This window comes from Passer montanus, unplaced genomic scaffold (assembly GCF_014805655.1).
Source record: "Passer montanus isolate IOZ18808 unplaced genomic scaffold, ASM1480565v1 scaffold72, whole genome shotgun sequence".
Taxonomy (NCBI): Eukaryota; Metazoa; Chordata; class Aves; order Passeriformes; family Passeridae; genus Passer; species Passer montanus.
The window spans coordinates 1395567-1418892 of record NW_024372370.1 but is presented as its reverse complement, the minus strand read 5'-3'; the positions used below and the strand labels follow the sequence as shown (position 1 = coordinate 1418892).

At 39.0% G+C, this 23326-nt stretch overlaps 1 protein-coding gene across 2 annotated transcripts in view; it reads left to right on the top strand.

Annotated features, from left to right (window-relative positions):
* Nucleotides 1-23326, top strand: part of PCCA (propionyl-CoA carboxylase subunit alpha) — a 262979-nt gene that overhangs the window by 180857 nt on the left and 58796 nt on the right. The window contains exons 19-20 of one of the 2 annotated variants that reach the window (XM_039730385.1): nucleotides 12543-12641; nucleotides 20559-20639. In XM_039730385.1, the coding sequence (XP_039586319.1) occupies nucleotides 12543-12641; nucleotides 20559-20639 (180 nt within the window). The remainder of the gene's footprint in view (nucleotides 1-12542; nucleotides 12642-20558; nucleotides 20640-23326) is intronic. The other variant, XM_039730386.1, reaches the window with a different exon arrangement.

The window sequence follows — 23326 nt, the reverse complement described above, 5'->3', positions numbered from 1 at the left end:
GTCAGTGGCAAGCCACTGTTGCCTATTTAAATGTAAGTAGCTGGAACCATGAGGAAATACTGAATTTGAAAAGGTATCTATTCACACACATTACTTTTATGCCTTTTGAGTGAATTCATGGTAATCAGTTTGTTAACATAAACAATGCAATCCCATTAACTTCTAAGGTAAATAGCATTAGATGCAAACATCTTTTTTACATTGCTACATGACTTGATTTGTTCTGCATATGGAAACACTTTAAAACTTTTTTGCATTTCCTCTTTTGTGTAAGTGGCTTATGACTCTTGTGATATCTCATCTTTTACCTGCTGTGTCAGCTTTGCATCCCTATCCCCTGTGCACTGGCCTGTGTTCTTCCCTTTCCTATTTATCACTGACACATCTGGAGTGGTGACATTCTTATTCCCTATTCTGCATTTATTTTAAAGCTAGAGGAGGGGTTTCTAAAGAGGGGATATTCTTACTTACTGTTACAACTAATTCTTTACAGTTTTCCCTGCAAGATGGCTGGTGCGTTTTGATAAAAATGAGTATTTTTGTCTTGGTATTGGTCAAATATGCCTGACAGAGATGATTCAAGTGTGTGGTTGGGGAGCAGGAAATGATGGAATGGATTTGGTAAGGATTCATGATGCTATTACTTCTCACCAGCTTCTGAAAACTTATCAGATAAAACCACTTGCTTTGGTTTTAAAGTCATGAAGCCTCGAAAGTGGGCTTAATGGGAAACAATGGGAATAGATTTATAGGTATTTTCATTGCATCTAGACTCTTCTTCCTCAATGCTTACTTTTATTTCTAAAATGAAGTCCACTTATATCTCCTGGCTCAAAGAAAAGATCTCCTATAAACACTTCCTTATACTTAAGAAACATTAGAGCTAGTCTAGCTGTTACAATTTTATTGTTTACCTTAATCCAAATGCTTGGTAGAGCATACAGAAGTGATCTCTTTGGCTATTTGATCAAAGGACATTGCAGATGAGATCAAAAGAGATTTGGCTTTTGAAAGAATCAGGTTTGATTCTATGATACGCTTATTGTTCTGAACCATCTGGGGCAGTTTGGGAAGATACTCAATAGCAAATATTTTGCATGTGAAGCTTTTAGTTGAAGTGGTGGATAACCTTGGACTGGGTATATTCAAAGGACTGGTCTTGACCTATATCCTGTTGTGACAGCTGAGAGCAGCAGGTTGGAACTGCTGGATGAAATCCATACTCAGTTGCCCACTGTACTTTCTTCTTGTCACTACAGAATGTCAAATCAAAGACACTTTTTATTTTGGTTTTTTTTTAACTGTTGCTTATTCTAGCTGTTTACTAATTCAAAGAGAATATGGACTTGCTGCCATGGTAGTACAATGGAAAAAGTAATTTAAATCAGTGGCAGACTGTGTCCAGTCTGAGCATCCACCCTACGTAACTAGGCTGAGGTGGAACACAACTTCCAAATATGATAAAGTGATGCTTTTCTTTCTCATTAGCTGTTTTGGTGCCTGCTGATTTTGTTGGATCTCTGTATCAAGTTGTAAATGGTGTGTGAAATAAAACGCTTCTCAGCTGATGGATATAATCCTCATGATTACAAATGCTCTTCAGATTGCTGTGGTATGTTTTGTTTAGATCAGACTTGGAAGTCTACCTAATGCATAATGTTCCCTTTAGAAAGAAGATAGAAAAAAGACCAGTAGGAACCAGTTTTTGATATCTGGGTGGTAGTACTGGGAGTTCCTCACTGGCCAGTAGTAATTCCCACCCCTCTCCTAATTATGAAAGCAAAAATTAGAGACTTGAGACTTACACTTGACTTGTCAGCAGCACATTGGCAATCAGTGCAGTAATTCATTAATTCTTGACTCTAAGCTTGAGATCCAGCTTCTGGTGATACAGTCTATTTTTAAAAAAAAAAGTAAGATCTGTCTTAGCTTGCATATCCTTATTACTTAGCTTTCACTGAATCAAATGAATATTCACTAAATGAATATATGTATTAGTTGAATACTTAAAAAGAAAGAAATGTATTCCAAAATGTGGTTTTTCTAAAAGGGTAGTATGAATTTTAGTCTGTCATGTTTTTTAGTGGCACTTTGGTATGATAATGTCATTCTACTCTTTGAGAATTTATACTGTCAAGTGGGATAGAGGTTGGGGATCTGTGTGTGCCTCTGAAGTGAAAGAATGGAAACTTGGCAGCTCAAAGTCATTTTGGAATGAGGCTTGCTTAGTGATTTCAGTATATAGACATGAATCATTACTCAATAGCTACTAAAACCAGTTCTGTCTACCTTACCACAATCTGTTAATCGATGTGTTTTTAGCTCCCAGCATAATGCTCCTACTCACTCAGATCCTGTCATTGGTCCCTGTACTAAACCCCTTTCAAGACAGAAAATAAGAATATCCTCAACAGATTATCCTATCAAACAAGGAAAGCTGAGTGCAATGCAGATTTCAAAGTGCCCAGTATGCACACAATAGCAACACTGTTTGAACCACCTGCACGATTTTCCAGCCACCTAGGAGCAATATCTGTAGCCAGGTTGGATTGTATTTAGCTGGGCAGAGCCAGGGCATTTGTCTCTGTAGAGCAAAGTGAAAAGAAAGCAAGTCATGCTTTTTCTTCTTTTCCACACTGATCCAATAACAATAGACATCCATATTCCTCAAACCAGCTGTACTTTTTGTGTCTGAGGCTGTTGCCCACAGATATCAATTACTTTTAATTGTTGTTTTATTTTCTTGATGTATTTTTAACTTCTGCCCCCCACTCCTTTTTGTAGCCTTAGTGGGCTCAGGCAGGTTACAAGTGTGAGATGTCATTTTAATAGACTCTGCAAGGAAAACTGAAGGAGTAAAACAAAGCATTTGCTGCAGTGAAGTGTTTTTGTTGCTTGCAGCCTCTACTAGGTTTTGCAGAGAGGATCACTTCCCTGGTGAATGCTTGAAGAAAGCCCTTGCTGATTAGAGGTGATGAAGGCCATCACTTCTCCCTCTCCTTTTGTTTTGATTCTGTTGTTGTTAAGCTGAGGAGCTGATGCCTGTTGTGTGCTCTTTTCCTTGGTCTCTATGCTGGCATGCTCCCATTTCTAAAGTGAGATCTACCAAAGCAGCTAATGGTAATTTGCATCTATAAGTGCTACTTTAAAGAAAAGAGAGATAATTTCAATGTGTGCACATGTGTTTGATTTATTCTAGTGGTTATGTGCTATTTGCTGCTCTTGTAATTGAGGACTGCCCATTCTGTGAATGTGCTTAATACTTTGAAAACTTGAAAGTTATGATGGCACCCCACACAATGTCAAAATGTGCATTTGAAGTAAAAGCCCAGCAATTCAGCTCATCTGGTCTTGTTCATAGCAGGTAAAAGGCTGCCTTGATGACACTTAGAGCAAATGAATTTCTCTCCTGCAGTCATGCACTGAATAAATTGCTTGATCTAGTTCAGTACAAAAGGACATGATCTATAAATAGTTAACAGAGCTTTCTTCAGGACAAGTGATCTATAGACTGGAACTCTCTCTTGGGGTCTTTTAAAAAAGTAAGTGCTGATATGAACAAAAGGAAAGTTTGTTTTAAAAAAAGGCCTTTTTAATGAGATTGAAACTCACATACTTTAACTTCCTTTTGAAAGCATCTGGCCAACCACTTCAAAAGTCCAAAAGGCTAACCTTACAGTCACTTGAAGAAAAGAAAAAAGGTCAATCTGCTAATCTGATGTGAATATATTGTCAATAACTGAAAATACAAGATAAAACAGCTGGCTAATTTGAATCAAAGAAATTGCTGTCATATGAGCATCAGTGAATTCAATTTTTACAGTTTTAGGCTTAAAGGAACTTCTTTTTATGACACCTTTATACGTTTGTCTATATACCACACTGTTGTCCACAGGGTCTCTTTCTGTCCTATATGCTCCTTCATGCACTTTTTTTGGCAACTAATATTGCAAGTTTTCAGACCGTTGGTATTTATAATAAGCAAAATTTCTAAGACAATTAAGTGTGCTAATAGGAAGTGTCCATCTACCAAATTTCATCATGTAGCATTTTAAGAAGGAAGAAAAATTCTATAAAATCATAGACTCATTAACGTTAAAAAATATCTCCAGGATCAATGGGTCCAACCTTTAATGGAGCATACCATGTCAGTTAAACCATAGCACAAAGCCAGACTTTCCAGGAAAATGCTGTGGGAGACAGTACCAAAGGCTTTACTGTAGTCCAGGTAGGCAGTGTCCACAGCCTTTCCCTCATCCACTAGGTGGGTCACCTGGTCATAAAAGGAGAGCAGGTTGGTGAAGCAGGACCTGCCTTTGCTCAACCCATGCTGGCTGGGCCTGACCCCGGGTTGTCCTGTCCATACTGTGTGACTGCACTTAAGACAATCCGTTCCATAACCTCCTCCAGCATCAAGGTCAGGTTGACAGGTCTGTAGTTCCCCAGATACTCCTTCAGACATTTTTTTTTTTTATCCAGACATCACATTGGCCAGCCCCCAGTCCCCTGGGGCAGCCTCAGTTAACCAGGACTGGTGATCAGTGGTTGAGAGAGGCTTGGTGAGCTCTGCCAGCAGCTCCCTCAGTACCCTCGGATGGATCCTGTCAGCCCCATGGAGCTGTGAGAGTCTCAGTGGCAGGTCACAAACTGCTTCCTCCTGGACTGCAGGGGCTCTGTTCTGCTCCCTGTCCCTGGCTACCAGCTCAAGGGCTGGTTGTCCTGAGGAAAACCAGTCCTTCTGTTAAACACTGAGGCAAAGAAGGTATTAAGTACCTCAGCCTTTTCCTCAGCCTTGGTTACAATGTTCCCCTCAGCATCCAATAAAGGATGGAGATTTTCCTTGGCCTTCCTTTTTGTTGTTAATGTATTTATAAAAACACTTTTTATTATATTTCACAGCAGTTGCCAGATTGAGTTCTAGCTGAGCTTTCGCCTTTCTAATTTTCTCTCTACATGATTCTTGTACTCTTCCTGAGTTTGCTGCCCCTTCTTCCAAAGGTCATAAACTCTCATTTTTTTCCCCTGAGTTCCAGCAAAAGCTTCCTGCTCAGCCAGGCTGATCTTCTTCCCTGCCAGCTTGTCTTTCAGTACATAGCAATGGCCTGCTCCCACACCTTTAAGATTTCCATCTTAAAAGTATGTCCAGCCTTTCTGGACCCTTGGATGATAAGGATGGTTTCCCAAGTGACTCTTGAATCATTAAGTTCCCTTTCACTGAGTTGAGAGCAGTCATCTTGAAAGTGCTCTCAATATGGATTTCCCTGCCTGAATGACCTGTGCATGTAAAGGTGGGGTTTTGGTGGCAGTGTACATGCAGGCCAGGATGGTGATGGAGACAAAAGGGCAGGCATGTGTTGTTGGTATGGATGTCCGTCCTGTCAGTGTCTCCAGGACACATCTAGCACCAGGACTGGCAGCAGCAGGCACAGTGTGTGCACATATGACTGGACAGCTTAAGAAGCAGAGATATGACTGTGAGTGCTTGGAGGCCAGAAGGATCCTTAACTAGAGAAAAGAGAAAGTCGTCTATTTAGAAATTTGCCATGGTGTTTGGGACAGCAAATCATTCTGTGCCTACAGAGAAACTGAAAGCTAAGTGTCCAGACTAGGAAGTCACTTGAGCAGGTGAAGGTCACTGGATTGATCAATTGAAAAAAAATTAAAATAGCATAGTACTGTCCCCTGATCCAGATGAGGAAGTAGACTAAGACTTCTCTAAACAACTGAAGGAAATCCCTTTTACAGGATGTGCTGGTCATGGGGACCCCGATATCTTCTGGAAGGGCAACATATGGAATGAATAGTGGAAGATTTCTGAATGGTGTTTGGGGATAACTATTTCATACTGGTACTGGATGGATGAACTGGTGTTGACACACCCAGATCTGCAACTCACTTCCAAGGAAGAGCTAGTTGAAGAGGTTATACCAAAAATAGTCTTGGTTGTGATAGCCATGAAATAAACGGCTGTGTTTAAGATCCTGAAGGAAATGAAGAAAAAGATTAGCAGGGCATAGATCCTGGACACCAGGCTAGTGGATGTCAGTGTATTCTTTGTTTTGCAAGGTGCTCCACTTCTGTTGGGACAACTTCAGGTATCACTACAGGCTGGGGGATAAATAGATTGAAAGCAGCCATACTGAGAAGGATTTGAGGGTGCTGCTGGATGAGAGGCTTCATGGGAGCCAGTAGTATTTGGGCTGCATCAAAAGCAGCATGGCCAGCAGGTGAGGAAGGTGATGCTGTCTACTCCACTCTGGTGAGATCCCACCTGAAGTGACATCAATCTCACTGACTTCTATGATAAATTGACAGGATTTGTGGTCTAGGGGAGAGCAGTGAATGTCATTTACCTTGACTTTAACAACTCTTTTTCACGATCTCAGCCAACAACATAAAAGGCCATTTGAGTGGTCAGACTCAGTGGGCCATGGCTAATGGGTTGTACTCTGCTCGGAGGTCACCAAGGGACTGCAAGGGTCTGTATTGTGACCAGTTATGTTCAACAACTGAATCAGTACCTAGAGGCAGCAGTGGGACTGCACAGTCCCTAGATCTACAGAGGACAGAATTGCAGAAAATGCTCAATGCAGTCAAGGGCAATGCTGCCACCCAGTGGGACCTGGGCAAGCAAGAGGAATGGGCTAATGGGAACTTTGTAAAACTGAGCAAAGTCAATGTCTGTCTTGTAGGCACACTGTTTGATGTGGTCTGAGTTTTGAGTAGCAGGATCTAATCACCTTCCTCTATCTGCAGACTACACCTCTGTTAACAGCACAGGGCACTGACAGCAACTTTTGGTGCCAGGGCATGCTGCTGACTCAGTCACATTGTGCTGGCATGTCTGCCCACTCCTCCAAGTCCTTCTCCACAGAGCTGTTCCCTAGCCAGTCAGGTCGCAATGTATCTTTGTGATAGGTTCATCCTTCTCACATGTTGGACTTGAAAATTAGTCTTGACTGCTGACTCAGTCACATTGTGCTGGCATGTCTGTAGGTTTGAACAAAGTCTTCAAACATATAAGCTACCTCCAAGTCCTTCTCCACAGAGCTGCTCCCTAGCCAGTCAGGTCGCAATGTGTCTTTGTGATAGGTTCATCCTTCTCGCATGTTGGACTTGAAAATTAGTCTTGTGTTTCATGAAGTTTTCATTAGCCCCCTCCTCTTGCCTGCCTAGGGCCCCCTGATGGCAGCCCTGCTCTCGAGTGTTTCACCCAGTTTTGTGCCATCTGTAAACTGGATGAGAGTATACTGTCACCTCTTCCAGGACATGGTCCTGGAAAATGTCAAACGCTTTGGGAGTAAGCAGACCCTGGGTCACTATCAAATACAGTCCAAAGAACAGCAGATAAAGCATATACAAGAAGCTTAATAAGAACTGCCCACACAGGAAATCATACTGCGTTTCTTTGCATTTGTGCATAATTCATTTGCATTTATGAATGACAACATGTGAAACACTATTTGGTTGCTGCTATTTCCTAATGTGGCAAATACGACTCTGATTTTGTTCAAGGCTCTTAAAGGCAATGTGGGGAAGTTAGGGCAAGTTGTATAAGAAGACCCAATAATTTCCAAGACAACTCTGCAAATTACCACATGTTCTTACAGACTCCAGGAAGCTAGTAATTTTCATTATAAGGAAGTGTGTTGTGGTTATTTGCTATGAGAATAGATGGATGCAAGATAGTGTTTGAACTCTTCTGCTGTGAATTTTTTTTTTTACATTAAAAACTAGCAAAATATTTTACAATATGCCTGGTGTTTCATGCATCATGCTTTTAAAGGAAGTCTTGGGCTCATCAGCCCCATAAAGACTTTCCTCGCATTCTTGAGGTTGCATGGGACTGCAGAAGGTAACTTTTGAAAGAGGACAGTTTTCCCTTGTCTTTACCATTCCCATGTGCTTCTCTGTTGGCTGGACAGTAGATTAGATAACAATTTCATGCATTTTGTGAAAACTGGGAACCAAAAACTGCTTTATCCAGCTCAGTTTGGCTTAGTCTGAGGTCACTGCAGACTGTTACTGAATACTGCTGCCTCTGCTGGACCTTCTATTGCCACACTGCTACCAGTTCTCTAGTCACCCCCTCTTCTGCACAAGAAGCAATACCTAATGTTTACCTGATTTATAAAAATGTAAAGAATCTCCTTGCTGTTTTGGCACGGACAGTGTGGTTAGCAGTGATGGAGGTAAGGAGTCTTCTGCTTGAGACAGTTACTTTTTCGACAGAAGAGGAGGGGTTTATGTAGGTTTGAACAAAGTCTTCAAACATATAAGCTACCTCATGTTTACAAGAGTTATTCTTGCTGTTATTGTTCCTTCCTTGCAGGAATGATTTTAAGGTTCACTTTATAGAACCCTTGCTGCCCAGTGGATGTCCCTTAGATTAATGACAGTTGAAGGGAGTGGAGGCTATAGCGGTGAATATTCATGTATATCCTGTGAAGAATAATGTCTGTTTTCCTGAAAAGTCCATCTTCATGGGCAGCTGTCTTGATCAGAGAAAGACTTCAACAAGGCAGGTCTGCAGAGGGTGATTTTTCATTTTCTAGATCTGATTGATTAGAGAATGCCATCACTTCCATTATAGCATGAGGTAGAATTAAAGGCTGTAAATGCTATGGCTAAGGGTGGCATAGCCAAGTCATTAGGGCCAGAACTCTCGAGTTAAACACCGTGCTGGGAGGCAGAATTGAAACCATGGGATTAAATCAGCAGACTTAAGTTAGTCAGACTCAGGGCTGGCATGAGAAACTTCAGGCATAATGTTTTGAAGGATCAGGCAGGAAACAAATGCTTTAGCTGCCCTCTAGTCTCCTGGAAAACCACCTTCATTTCCAGGAGAAAAGAAGTGACATGTGCCAGATGTACGCGAGACTTTGCATTAGTAAATTAACAGGGCTATAACACTCAGGCTTGTGCTGCCTGCTTTAATTGCCTGACATGCACACAGAATGCCAAATTATGTTCTCTAAAGGAAACTGAATGCAGATTATGCTTTGCAGCTCTTTGCACTATTGGTTAGCTGGTACACATCATGCTGAACATCAGGAACTCACTCCACAAGAGGTGAAGGGGCTGCTACTTGTGTAGTTCAGGTGCATGCCAGCAAAGTCTGGAAAGTTGTGACAGTGGGGTAAGCTGTTGACCTTTTTCTAGCATTGTGTCTTGGACTTGTCACTCTTCTTTCTGAGACCTCGTTTACAGTAGCTTTTGAATTGGAAATAATTGTGAAGGACTGTGGCTGCTTTTATCTTTTGTGTCCTCACATAGGGACAAACAAACCTTTAAATAAAGGAATCATTCACCACCACTGTGTCATGTGGGTGTAGTGCAGCAATGGAAACATAGTTACTGTAGATGCACAGACACATATGTGTATACTTGGAACTGAGTAGTTAAGAATAAAGCTACACTATATGGGTGTGGTGTAAAGCACAGTGTGACCCACTGCAGGAGTGAATTGACTGTGATCTTCTCACTGCAATTCAAGTGTTAGCGTCCTTTGAATGGTGATTTGTTTTTGGCTCTCTTAGGAGCAAAGAAACAAAGGAAGATGGGAAGTAGTCCCTATAATGTCATTAGTTAATCCCCATGTCCCCCTTCACACCCTGAACCCTGACTCCCAACCCTCCAAACCTAAAGCAAAAAGGTTCTGGGTTTATTGCAGTATTTATTAGGTTCTGTTATCATATCCATTGCTAGAGGAGGAATGAAGGCAAATGGAAACTTCTGACAGGTTCGTCTATGGTCTTCTCTCTTCCCCTATTTCTACCTGCTAGCCTTGCTAGGCTGTTGGCTGCAGAAAGAAGGCTTGCTCTGTTAGATAAAGTATTGGTTTGATTTCAATCCCCATCTGCTTTTTGGCATGCTGTGTCCTGTCTTCCCCTCCACCCCTGTATTTTCTCTCATTTGTGGTAAAAGGAACATGATCACTACATGGTAAATATCATCAGTCCTTTTCATTTTCTCTGACATCTTGATGTTCTGTCTTTGTCATTCTACCTATCACAGCATAGGTAGCCAGATTTCCTTGGGATTCTCTTGGCTTCGCATCATCAGTTGGTTACACGTGGTGCTAATAATGCACAGGTGGTGGGGTCTATCCCTGTATAGACCATTAATTTAAGAGTTAAACTCATTGATCCTTGAAGATCCCTTCCAACTGGTAATATTCTGTGATTTCTGTGATCTTCCTCAGTTGCACATACCATGGTGAGTTGCAGGTGAAGGCAGCTGAGACCCCGTAGCTCCATTCTGTGAGAAGTCTGCTGCAGTTTATGGGATAAGCATTAGTTCATATAACCCTTCCCCTCACCCTCTGTTCTTTTTTGAATAGAGAAACCATAATAGTGGCAATATATTATCTGCTGGTTTCTCTATTTCACATAAGCAGGCGGGAGTGCTATGGTTTGTTTAGATTTAGCATCTGCTTGCCCTCTCCTTTCAGGGTGGTTTCCACCAGAAGTGTTTTGATACTAATGTAATCTGGAATAAAGAGTGGAGGGATTTTGGACAGGTCATTTACCACTGTGACAAAGAGGTTTACTCCACTTTTGCTCATCTGTACAGTGACAAAAGAGCTAATGATTAGACTGAGTTTGTTGTGGAGGTATTGACTTGCATCCTGCCCCTGGAACACCCTTTGCTAGAACTGTGGATAGCAGCTATAGATTTTCTCTCTAAAGGCTGCATGTAAATCCTGCACTGCCACAAGCAGTATGGTGTATACTTGGAGGATTTTTTGGTGACCAGTAGCCTGGTCTGCTTTGGTGGTGTGTCACCTCTATCCCTGGAGACACATGGTAAATGATGTTTTCAGACCCAGACTCCAGTGCAGACAGTCTTTCTCTGGTTTTAGCAATAGTGACATTTAAAGAATTTAAATAATTGCCTTATCAAAGTTCAGTTGGTAATCACAGAGGGTTGAGACAGAGTACTGGATTTGCTTTTCTCCATTTGGAAAAGTCTTTTTGAGATGTTTCTCCTGTTCTCAATAAAAAAAGTATTTGCTGATACACGTTTGCTGAGAGTGGTCTGGGTTCACCAGAGTGTTCCAGCTGCTCTGCAGTGCTCTGGAAATGCAAACCAGCTGCAGGTCCGGCTTAACTCAAGCCAGGTTTGTGGCTGGTTTGCATCACTGGAGCAGTGTAAAGTACCTGAAGCATGCCAGCTAATCTGGCCTATTGGTGAACCATTATAAATGACTTGTTTTTCTTCTTGTTCTTTACATGTAACTTTATTTATAGTCAAAGCCCATGGAAACTGCATAGATTGTATCACTAAGGTAAACTTTGTGTTCTAAACTAAAGTCTATAAAATTGGAGTATTTTTTAAGCCAGAACTTTTTCTTCTTAACTGAAATGAATTCATCAAATTACACACTGTTCCTCTGCACTTCTCACTTATGGATATAAGACGCTTCTTCTTATTATTAGATCAAATAATAAGTCTGAGACCTAAAAGAGTAGGCTTTATAAGTTTTATTTTGCAAAAGGTGTGCCCAGCTTTTATTCTAAATGCATTGATTCTTTTTTTCTAGTTTATTGAAGATGTATGCAATAGTGGTGTCATTATCACTATTGTCTGAATTTTACTGATTAGAAAATACTTTGGAGATTTTGAGAGAGGAAGGAAATTGGCCAACCATGACTTTTCTTCTGTTTATAGTAAATAATAGTTGCCTACCTTCAATAGCATGATGAGTGTTCAAAATATGCCATAAATATTAATCACCAATTACATTAATCCATATGTAATAATTTTTTTCATAACCATCTCTTTCTCTGAGGATGTTATAGTGCTGAATATGTGAGGTGTGTTTTTAAACAGTATAATACAACAGAATGATAGAAGTCATTACAGCTACGCTGATCTTTTTCAGAACCCAGAATTTTTGCTCTTCACCTAGAAATATTTTTGCATAATGAATATGGCATGATTTAAAATAAAACCCACTTTCTGGATAAGCATATTGGCATTCAAGTCAGAAATTGTATTTCTCTGATCAGCTGTATATTGAAAGAAAACATGCCAGAATTTGCAAAGTTTTTCTAGACTTTGAGGCAAAATGCTGAAGAATTAATTACTGCCTTATATTAATTAAGATAACAATGCAAAGCCCTTCATTAGAAGCATAGGAAAAGTTCTTCCTTGGTCCTTGGAGAGAATATTATATGCAAGCCCTGTTGTGTGGGTTGCAAGGTGTCACTGGAATTTATATGCATTACTTGTCTAATTGCAGTAAATGTAGCATGTCCAGATAGGTTTAAAAGTTGGATGGCTGTTTGTTACTTGCTGGAAATCACTTGAAACCTTGCTGCTCAGAGGCAGCTGTTCACAGGTCCTTCACCTCTCCCCAGAGATAGCTGGAAGACTCTGTTGTTGGACCCTGTCTTTTATGGCAGAAGCAGTAAACATGACAGGTTGTTTGGGAGCCATCTGTTTTAAAATGGTTGCTGCTTTGTATGCAGTAATGAACTTGAGATCAGTTTTCTGTCTGTCTTCAATAGTAACAGCCTTGTTTGGTGTCACAACAGGTGGAAGTTGATGGGATGAGACTAAATGTGACCAGCGAGTGGAACCTGGCTTCACCCTTGTTGTCTGTCACCATTGATGGCACTCAGAGGACCATACAGGTAATCTCACCAAGGCCTCTTTGGGCATGCAAATAATACTGAAACGTGGGGTCTAAACCTGCTGCATCACAAAAATTATGTGATGTACAAATAGTAGCAGAATGTTTCTACTTTGAGACAAATTCACTCCACTAAAGTTCTGGATGCACTCCAAGTTACTTACCTAGAGTTTTGAATGTCTTGCTTTTAATGAGATGTTCCTTATTTAGACAGAAGTTTACCCCAGTTTATAGGCTGTCTTTATTTAGTGGCTTGTGAGGAGACAGAGTTTCTTAATCATGTGAAAAATAAGAAATGCTTTACTGCAAAAAACCAACCAACCAACAAAAAAACCTGATCAACTGAAGCAAAACGAACAAACTCCCTCCTAACCTAACCCATAACAAATCCCACATGGGTACCTCCAGTAAAATTAGTCTCTCCCTCATATTTGCATTGTGTGATTGTTACACTTCTGGGCCTTTGCAGTTTGAAAGTCAGCAAATCTCCCATGTAACATTTTTTTTTTATATACTTATATTATAAGAAATGCAATTAGTTCCATGATTTGTAAAGATAAAAGTAGAAAACATCCCAAATTTATGTGGCTCTAAGAAAAGAGGACTGAAAAGCTTAAAGTGGTTGTATTTTCTTTTCTTCTGAATACTTATGTCTTTGAAAACAACTCCACACACCAGAGAATACTTTTCTAAATGTAAGCTCAATCAGGATTTACATATTTGTTGACAAATCATTTATTTACAAATATCTGTTGATCCTGGCAATAATGAAAAACAAATCAAAACTTACTGAAAGTATTTTTCTACGTACAACAGTATCTATTTCCTATATATTTATCAGTGATGCAATGGTCAGATTTCTCATCATTTACAATGAAATGCGTGAATTTAGTTTTTCATTTTTACCCTGGTAAATTACCCACCTGGAAAATACTATTTTTGCTTTGATTGAATTTAAAAGAGTGCAACTTGAAAATAAAAAGTTATTGTATCTTTCAAGGTTAATATTGCCTGAGAGTGAAATTTTCATTATGCTCCCAAGTAAATTCTGGACTTAAGTTTTGTAGATTTCTTGGGAGGTTTATGCCAGCTTCAAGGAGTGTGTATATCTAAAATAACTTTTTATTTTTAGGTGTGTTTTTGGTGTGTGTCTATCTAAAATAAATTTTATTTTTAGGTGTGTTTTTCTTTTTTTACTATTTTAATACTGGTCCATTTTGGTGCCATTTTATAAAGTACATTACTGATTTTGAACAGGAAAAAATATCAATGCATGAATCTATAAAACCTGCCTAGGTGAGAAGCATTATGTTTAGAATGGATAACTGTTCACAAGACCTCATTGCAAACTATATTACTATATGACTGGATATATAACTAACAGTAATAACACCATTTAGCTAATAAGAGTTGAATGTGCACATAAAATTAGTTTCAAAATTAATGATTATATGATCTGAAGAAGTTTCTCCTAGGAGCTGAGCCAGCAGTAGTGTTACTTGCACTCCCTGAGTATGGCCAAAGCCTATGAAATACTGCAGATCTATTCACAGCAATGTGCAATGAGCTGACTGCATGGTATCTAGCCAACAGAATGTGGAATAAGCACATATGTTGTTTCCTTCTCAGATTTTATCTGCCTTTGCTTTTAGCAAGGAAACTCAGTCGCTTGAGAAGTTATTAATCTTTTAGTGTATATATGTAAATTTATGGGAACCTTAAACTTGACCTCTGATAGTCTCTCACTGGAATCAAAATTGGTTTTTTGGTTATATATTTCTGTAGACTTGCCCCACTGCAAGAACCAAATTAGACAAGTGTATCCCTGTAGGTCAATTTGTCTCCAAAAGCAATTGACCCCTGAGTTTTGAAGTATCTTTCTGCAAAACTTAGCCCTAGAGCCATTTAAGCAACAAATATGGATGAATCGAATAATTCCAGCTGTGCTTTATTAATTTTCAGCCAATCTAATTTTTATTCTTAGTTAGCTTTATTCTTCTAAATTTGCTCAACCAAATAGAATCTTTGTGAATGTTTTATTCCTTTGAAGGTTGGATTTATGCACCTTTGGCTCAATCCTGCAGTCTGGCCACAATCTAGAAAAGCACTTAAACGTAGAAATTGGGAATAAATAATTTAAAAATGTTTTGGTTTGAAATATATTTATGTAATTATAGTGTAGACATTCAAATTTTTGCATATCTGTTGCATGGTTAAAAATAACTATTTTAAGCATGCTTTTGTATTTTCACTCCTCTGCTAAAGGCTTAATGAGAATTAGAGCAAAGCAGAACACCAATTCTGCTCCAGAGTTATGAAGGGCCTTTGAGTTTAAAATCCACATTTTCTAGGACGTTTTCTAGAGTGTGGGACCTGAGTCTTGAGAAGTATATGCCGTGGTACAGTCTGTTAGGGCATACCAGGGCACAGCAAGGATGTGTGGCAGCCCCCCTCCTCCTGCTTTTGTTTCCTGTGTGAGGAAGCCCATCTGTGTGCAGCAGATGGGAGCTGCAGAGTGCCTGGCCAGGTCCCCAGATGAGAGTGGGACCAGAACCCTGGGGTATACTGCAGGTCCTGTGGCTGCAGCATAAGGGCTCTGAAATCATTGTGCTGCTTTGGGTTACTGTGAAATCCATAGCATGTTATACAAAGTGATGAAGTACTGAAAACTTGGGATCATTTGAACAAGAGACTTCTGAGATACAGTTTCAGGGATGGGGGTGTGGGCAGACCCCATGGCATTTCTTGTAGGACTCAGATTTCATCATGGGTGATTTTTTGTGGCTGTTATTAGCAGTTTCTCAGTTAATCCCAGTTTCTCAGCATTTTCTGTGCTTATGACTAAACTCTACCTCTAATTTGGCGAGGGTGAATTTGACACATCCTGAAGTGTAGGATTTTGTTCAGGAAGCAAATGACATTTTCTTGTACAGAAATACTTCACCAAAATGGTTTCCCATACTTGTTTCAAAAGATGTTAGTGGCTCAGAATTTGACTTACACCTAGCTATTATGAATTTGGACTTTGCTGAAAATCAGAGAACTATAGGAATATAGTTGCAATACACCTGCCTCAGATTTGAGGGGATTGGGTTTTATTTAATTGCAAATACACGTTTAAAGTACTCATATATATGTAAAACAGGATTTGAATATAATATAACCTTCTAGGAAATATTTAGAATAAAAATAAATTAATAAATGAGGCATATTGTGGGACAATTTTACATATTTTGGGGGCATTTTTACTTCTCTGTCTCTCCTCCCATATACAAGTAAGCTGTATTTCAGTGAGCCCTGTGCCCACAGAAGTTGTCTATGACCTCTTCTGTCTCACCGTATGAACTGAGGAGCAGGTGCAAGGAAGGAAAAAGCTGTCTTTTTCCATAGAGTTTGAACATCATCTGTTCCTCATGGGAACTAGAATCTAAGGGGACCTCAAGGTAAGGAATCCATGGAGTCCAGTAGATGGGCTGGAATCTAACTGCAGCTCTGTCCTTACTAGTCAGGTTGCATGGGACAACCTTCTGCTGGGACACTGCACAGGAACACCAGATATCAGCAGGGTGAGCAGGTTGCTCAAGAAAAAAATGAGTCTAAGAGGAGATCCTCAAAGCAACAACTGCTGGTTTTTGGGCAAATTCTCAAAAACCACCCTGCCAACCACTCAGATTTCGAGGCTGCTCTATGGCAATACTACATGGACAAATTTTACAATTGCTTAGTGCTGTTGAATGCTGTGCCTTCATTGATCCCACCATCAAACACTCAACTCATCCTTAAACACCTTTTACTTGCAGATCGTTCCCTGTAGCAAAAGGATGCTGAACCAGAACCATAGAGTGGTTTAGTTTGAATTATTTGTCATCATCTTTGCCAATGCTTTTGTAACCCCATTAGTTCCATCATATGCACCCAGCCTTTTCACTGCCAAACTTCTGGGCCCACAGCTCTGCTATCTTGGTGTTATGAAGCCTTCTACCCTGTAGAGGTAGTGTAGGCATTCTGCCTGGACCCTGGAAAACTGTTGGTGGCTTTTGGCCCCTTCAGCAAAGCAATTTTGCAATAGCACTGGTGGTACCTCCTTTTTTTTGTATTTCGTGGCTTTCAGAGAGTTAGTCACTGATGAACTGAAGCTCTGTAGGATGTAGTGAGAACTCAGCTGGACAAGGTCCTGAGCAGTTCAGTATCACCTTGACATTAGCCTTGCTTTGAACAGGGAATATGATTACCTGATTTCCAGAGGAACCTTCCAGCATAACTGTTCTGTGTCTGTTGGGCATCCCAAACTCTACAGTAAAGAGGCCTTTATCAGTCACAGCAAGGTGTAATTAAGAGAGTAATGGAGTTGCTAAACAAGAACATGATCCTGTAAAGCTGAAATCATCAGTCTCAAGCTTCAAGTGTTTTTGTGAATGAAATAGATGAAGATTTATCAGGGGAGCTTTCTCTACTTAGTGTTAAAGGGAATTTGGTGGTGGCATCACTTATTTTTTCATTTAATTTATTTATTGCATCAACAATTGCAGCAGGAGTAGTATATTCTGCATCCTGGGGTATGACAAATATAAGTGCTTCTCTGATACAATGTTTCTTTAGATTATTATTTTGGTCTATAATAACAGAAGAAATGAGAATGCTGTAGGTTATGAAGTCTTTGTTCCAGGGAAATATCTGACAGGAGAACAAAGCCTTTGCCCAAGTATTCATTTCCTACAACTCTTTAGAGACTTTTTTCATATGTGTAATTTTTTTACTTTTGTAAGAAAAATTACCTTTTTTTCATTTTGCTGTTTTGAGATCTCAGATGTAATCTGTGATAATGATATGATACATTATATAGGTTTTCAATCTAAAGTACCATTACCTCAGAACATTCATTTTCTTAACCCCTGAAAATTATTTCGGGAAGGTTTAGTGAGCAGTGTTCATGACTGCTTGACAGTCCATTTTTTAGTGCTGTGCAATTACTGCACATACTCTGCTGTTGTCCTTTAACCATGACTTCAAAATTATTCTTGCTAGGCTGTCTCCAGAAGAGGGACTCAGAATGATCTGCAGACATTTGGTTATCCTATATCCACATAGCTGTACTTTTGGGTAGAGAAAAGCCACTGTGAGCCCCAGCACTGAATTCCTGATGGCCCACATTGATTAACCTGTAGCTCCCTCCCTGTTTTTTTTTTTTTTTTCAGCCTGTTCCAGTTATGCTAACCTAGCCAAATCTGGTACAAATTTCTTGTCTGTGGTTCAAATGTAGAATATGTGAAGGGAAGGGGAAAATTAAAGGGAATAAAAGCTCATGAAACTACAGCAGAAGAGCTAAAAGTACACATCACTACCATTACCAATTCTTTGATGAAAATGAATATAATTCCTTTTTTTCATTCAGGAAGGAAATGAGTGATCAACTGATATGTTAAATCAATCCCTGTCTTACTCAAGATGCTAATCAAATAACATTAGTTGTCATGGTATCTTATGCCATATTTTTTTTCCTCTTGGAGCTATCCATTTTCAAGACAAACAATATTCAGGATGAATAACTATAAGGATTCTGTATGTGTCCAAGGAGCAAAGCATCGTGTTCAGTCGCTGACAGACATTGTGGATTTATGATATCTAAACCCTGAAAGATGAGAAATGGTTCTCTTGAACATGGTAGCACATTCAGAGAGCAAAGGGGAAGGAAGAGGAGGGGCAGAAGAGTGAGAAAGGGCTATGGATCCTGTCAAGAATTTTTCTCAGGGCAGTCACAGACATTATCAGATCTGGAATCACATGGCAGCATTTTGACTGCATGATTCCCACCCCCCCCTTATAGGAGCAGGCTGTATCATGGCATGCCAAAACAAGGGTAATGCTTCCAGAAGTTCTAGTCACGTTGTGATTCAGTGTAGTAACAGCAAAAAATTAGAAAGTCACAGGGAAGACTAAATGCCTAATTATTCTATTATTGTAAATCTCGGGTTGAAGCAAATGTCCTTTATATTAATTCTTTACTAACATCAGATAAACAGTATTTGCTGTGGAGGTGGGGTGGGCAGTCAGGATTGTGTGGGGTTTTTTTGTTTGTTTGTTTGTTTTGTTTTGATTGTTTCTTTTTTGTTAGCTTTAAAACCTCTCATCTACTTTTTTGTAACACCTACCTATCTCAGAGGATTAAAGAAACACATGAACGTATTTACAAGGCACTCTCTGTATATGTAATAGCATACCTGCAGTGGTTTTAATATTTAAAAAAAACTTTGCAAAATGAAGTAACAAGTAACAGTCACATTGGATATCGCATAAAGAAATATTGGGAAGGATCTGTGTTTCTATTTTTCTGTTTATGGGAGGACAGAAATTCCCAAGTCATCTACTGCAATTGAATCCCAGGCATTAAGAGAACTAAAAAGTAGTGATATGGTTCCTCAGCCTCTTACAAACTGCACCTGCACAATTATCTGTGTGGATTGATGCCTTGTAAGTCACTCACCCTGTATTTAACATCTATATTTGTACTGTTTGGGAACAGGTTCCTTTTAGTCCCTGGAAAGGGTCTGAGGTAGCTTGCAACAGGTTCCAGGGGAGGCCAGTATTTCAGCAGGATTCCTTTTAATGGGAAAGACTGCTTCAGCACAGTGCCACTAACATCAGTCTCAGACATCTTTTACAAGTCAAAACACTTCACATACAGCACTTGATCATCTCTCTCCCCACTGGATGATTGCTGCCCTTGTAAGAACCTGGGAAATGTGGACATGCCCTGAGGAAGAACAACTCACTGAAGCTTCTTTTACTATAAAGTGTGAACTGAAACTGGTAATGGCTAAGGGTAGAGCAGTGCACAAAATCAGGCTAACTTCCCATCTGTAGTTTAATGCTCTAAGGGGAGACAATGATGGCACCACCAGTGCAGAATGTTAAATTGTGAAAAAGTGGGGTGATTCACAAAGTGGCAGGGCTTGTGAGAGTGAGCAAGTTGAATGTGCTGAAATGAAGTTCTACTTTCTAGAAGGAGAGGGAAAATGAGACTGGTAATGTCAAATCCATCACCCTTTTTTATTGAGAGGATGATTTAAAGGTTTCACAGCTACTTCTGCAGCTTTTCCTCCTTTCTGACCCAGCCATGGGACTCCAAAGGTAGGAGTGACATGGGTGGAAGATGGAGCTTTCCAGACATCCAAGCACCCTCATGTATAAAAAAATCTCATAGATTAAGTACTAGCAAATGAATCTGTTAGAACGTTGCAAGGTAAATGACTGTGGTTTTTTCCCCCTATTCCCCTATGGTGGTAATAATTTGTTTTTTTAATTAAACCTATCTGGGGATAATTCTGGCCTGTGTTTTGTTAGGTGGAATTTTCGAGAATGTATAAGTATTCACCAAAAGATAAAATCCTCCATTTGAAATTCCTGGCAAAAGATGTTCAGAATTTTTGTTAGTGAGTAGTTGAAACAAAGCAATAGGAGCTGGGCTGCAGGAAATTCTGCATTCTGAAAAACACCAGCATGCTGGGAAACTACCAGTGTTTTGCTCAAAATTTTATCTGCAGCCTATCCATAAATTTTCTGGGCTTGTAATTTTGGTTTTGGTTTGGTACTTTGCTACATGTTTTTCAGCTGGGAATATAGAAATGCCATAGCTTGAAAAAATTGCAGAAAACATTGGCCGAGTGACAATCTGTGTGTTTTCTGTCTCCAGAAAAAAAGTAATGGTCTCCAACTTTTACTTTCAGCAAATAAAGCCAGTATATAGTAGTTCAAGATAATTGTGTTTGAGAAGGTTGTGTATCTATTTATCTGATTGCCTTTGCCAGTTCAAATTAATTCTGGATTTGTGGGATATCATTACTTTTTCATTTGTAAGCAAAGCAAAAAAAAATTTGGTCTGTTGGAGTTTCTTTGTTTTTGTATTGTTCCTTTTCTGCAGCTGCTGCCTTCTAGTAGCTTGGAGAGCCTTAGAGACCAGAAGATTTGTGGAAAATATTCTAAGATCTTGTTGTTTAATTATGTCAGTTAAGAATGTCTTTCAGTAGTATATATATTATGTTTTCTTGAGCTGCTTTATCCTTCTTCTTGTAAAGGTTGTTATCATTTTATCTGCTAGTGCTCATCCATTGCAGGCTTAATGCAAAGCTGATTGTAACCCTACTGCATCTTACAATGAATACGTCATTGATACCCAACTAAGTGGAAATAATTTTCTATGGCAAAGCAGAAGAATATAAAGTCATATCACACTACCGTTTTGTAACTTACTGGGATTTACAGACTAAACTGATTATTTATGAAATGACTGTGGTATAGCATACACAAGATAGAGGAGAATCAAACATGTTTTGTATGATTGTATACACTTTTCTGTTTTTACATGTGTGCATAAGCATTTTGTTTGTATATACATAGCATATGCAGTATAGCATACTGTAACCTGTGTGTGTAAAAATACATATAATATTTATGTAACACTCACACCCATTTGACAGCTTTGAGACTGCAGATGGATTTTTTGAAGTTGTGATTTTTTTTCACATTTGAGTTAGCTTGTTGCTTCTTATAAGGAAAGAAAAATATACTTTTAACTCACATGATACTAATTAAGTTAGTCTGAAGCTCTGTGCACTGAATCAACCAGATAAGAAATTGGTTATATCTAAGGTAGCATAATTTATGTCAACAATGTAATTTTACTGTATTGGCAAGTAAACACATGGGGGTGTTTTGTCTTTGAACAAATGATAAATTTCCCTTGCCTTTTTGCTGTAAACCTCCTAGCAAATAATTTGCAATTTATTAGGAGAGCAATGACAATGCATATAATTAGCTATTCTCTATTGTTACCTCTATTTGATTACTTTCCTGCTATCACATGCAATATGAAACCATCTATTATGAGGTATAGAATATGTAAATATCTAACTTTACAAGAGAAACTGGAGACTGGTCCTTTTTCTAAAGAGGTGGGAAATAAAAGAATAATTGTTAACCATGTCCTTTCATTTGCTTGAAAACATCAATTACATTTACAAATCCCAGAAACACAAGCCTGCCAGTGGAACAGAAATAACTCTTTTCAGAAAAATCTAATCACATCTAATAGCTGAAATTTATTTACTGTAATTTGAAACATTAATTATGATAATGTTCTGACTTCTTTTGTAACACAGTTCTCAAAGCCTGGCAGTTCTCTTTTTTGTTTTGCTGTAACATATGTTTTGTGACTTGGAGAATTTCTCTATCTTTCTTTATTCTTTGTTTTTTACATTCACCCATAAGGGAAATTTCTTTTTCTCCTCTGTTTCTTAACTGTTTTCTTCACTTTCCTCATTATTCTTCCCCCACCCTCATCCCTCCAGATGTTAATGTAAGAGATGGATTTTAGTGCTTATACTGACTTTAAATGTAATTGACACTGAATGTAATGCTTTTTTGGACACAGCAAACAGTAGCAGTGGGAAACTGCTGTAGAGTGATACCAGTGTGCTCCAACAGTGTAAGGGTGGGAAAAATGCTGCTGATATCTTTGTCTTGACTTGAGGCTGAGGCTTTAGAAGGTGCCTTCTTTATATACATATTTATTTGGCTTCATTAAAGTGGTTATTAAATTATTTTTGCAAGGGCTTGGTTTTTGCTATGCTAGCTTGTTTGGCTGCAAGTAAAGAAAATCTGTGTGAGGAAGTACTTTAATGATTTGCTTTTCAGTTGTGAAAAGTAAGTCAAGTTGTCAAGATACCTGGTTTTACTCTGAAAGTCTTTAAAGAAAATGACAAAAGGGCCTCTATTTTTCTTTTTGTTTTGTTTTGTTTTTTGAGTTGTGTTTTTCTGTGTGACAGGGAGATTAGCCAAAAAAATGGAATTTTTATTAGGACATGAAAAGGTCTCTAATGACCCTTGAAAGCGGACAAAAGGGTAGCACAATAAGTGACAGAACTCTAACGAGGGTGGAGGGCATTCCAGGAAAAAAAGAAATTAAATCCTTTAATTTTTTTCAGCTTGCCATTTTCTGACAGCTTATCAAGTGGTTGGGACTTGTTTGTTTTGGCATGTGGTTCATTCATTGTAGGCAGCCGGTACTTTGTTCTTCTTTGTGGTTTCCAAAACCTGATTGTGTTTATCCTAGACTGTGGGAAAAGTGTATATTCCTGTTTCCTTTATAAAAGTAAACGTCAGGTTTTGTATGAAATTTTATTTCCCATATTTTCCATTCCATTAATCATTATTGTTGAAATATGTCAGGCTCTGGCACATCACCCTTTGTTTTCCTATGATTGTACAGATTGCAATGTCAGTGTGTGACCTGTTAAGTCAAAAAATAAGCATGTTTGGGCTGTAGTAATTATTACTTCATAAAGTGTGGCTGAGGAACATGCACCATTAGTGAAAAGGGATTAGGATTTAATTTATTGCTATTAAAATTGTTTTGGGGGATATCTAGCTATTGTGGTGCAGCACTTTCTCATTTGGTCTGGACAAGACGACTTAGGGGAGCCATGATTAGGGCTCTTCATATACCTGGAGGTAGCTGTAGAAAGGAAGGGAATAATCTGTGTTTCCTGTGTGTAGTGAAACAGATGAGAATTAATATGAGTAATAGAGTTTGAAGTAAGGGTTATTTTAATCAAATATTAGGAAAAACTTCCTAATGGTAAAGATGAAAAACACTGGGATAAATTGCTTAGGGAGGCTGTGATATTTTTG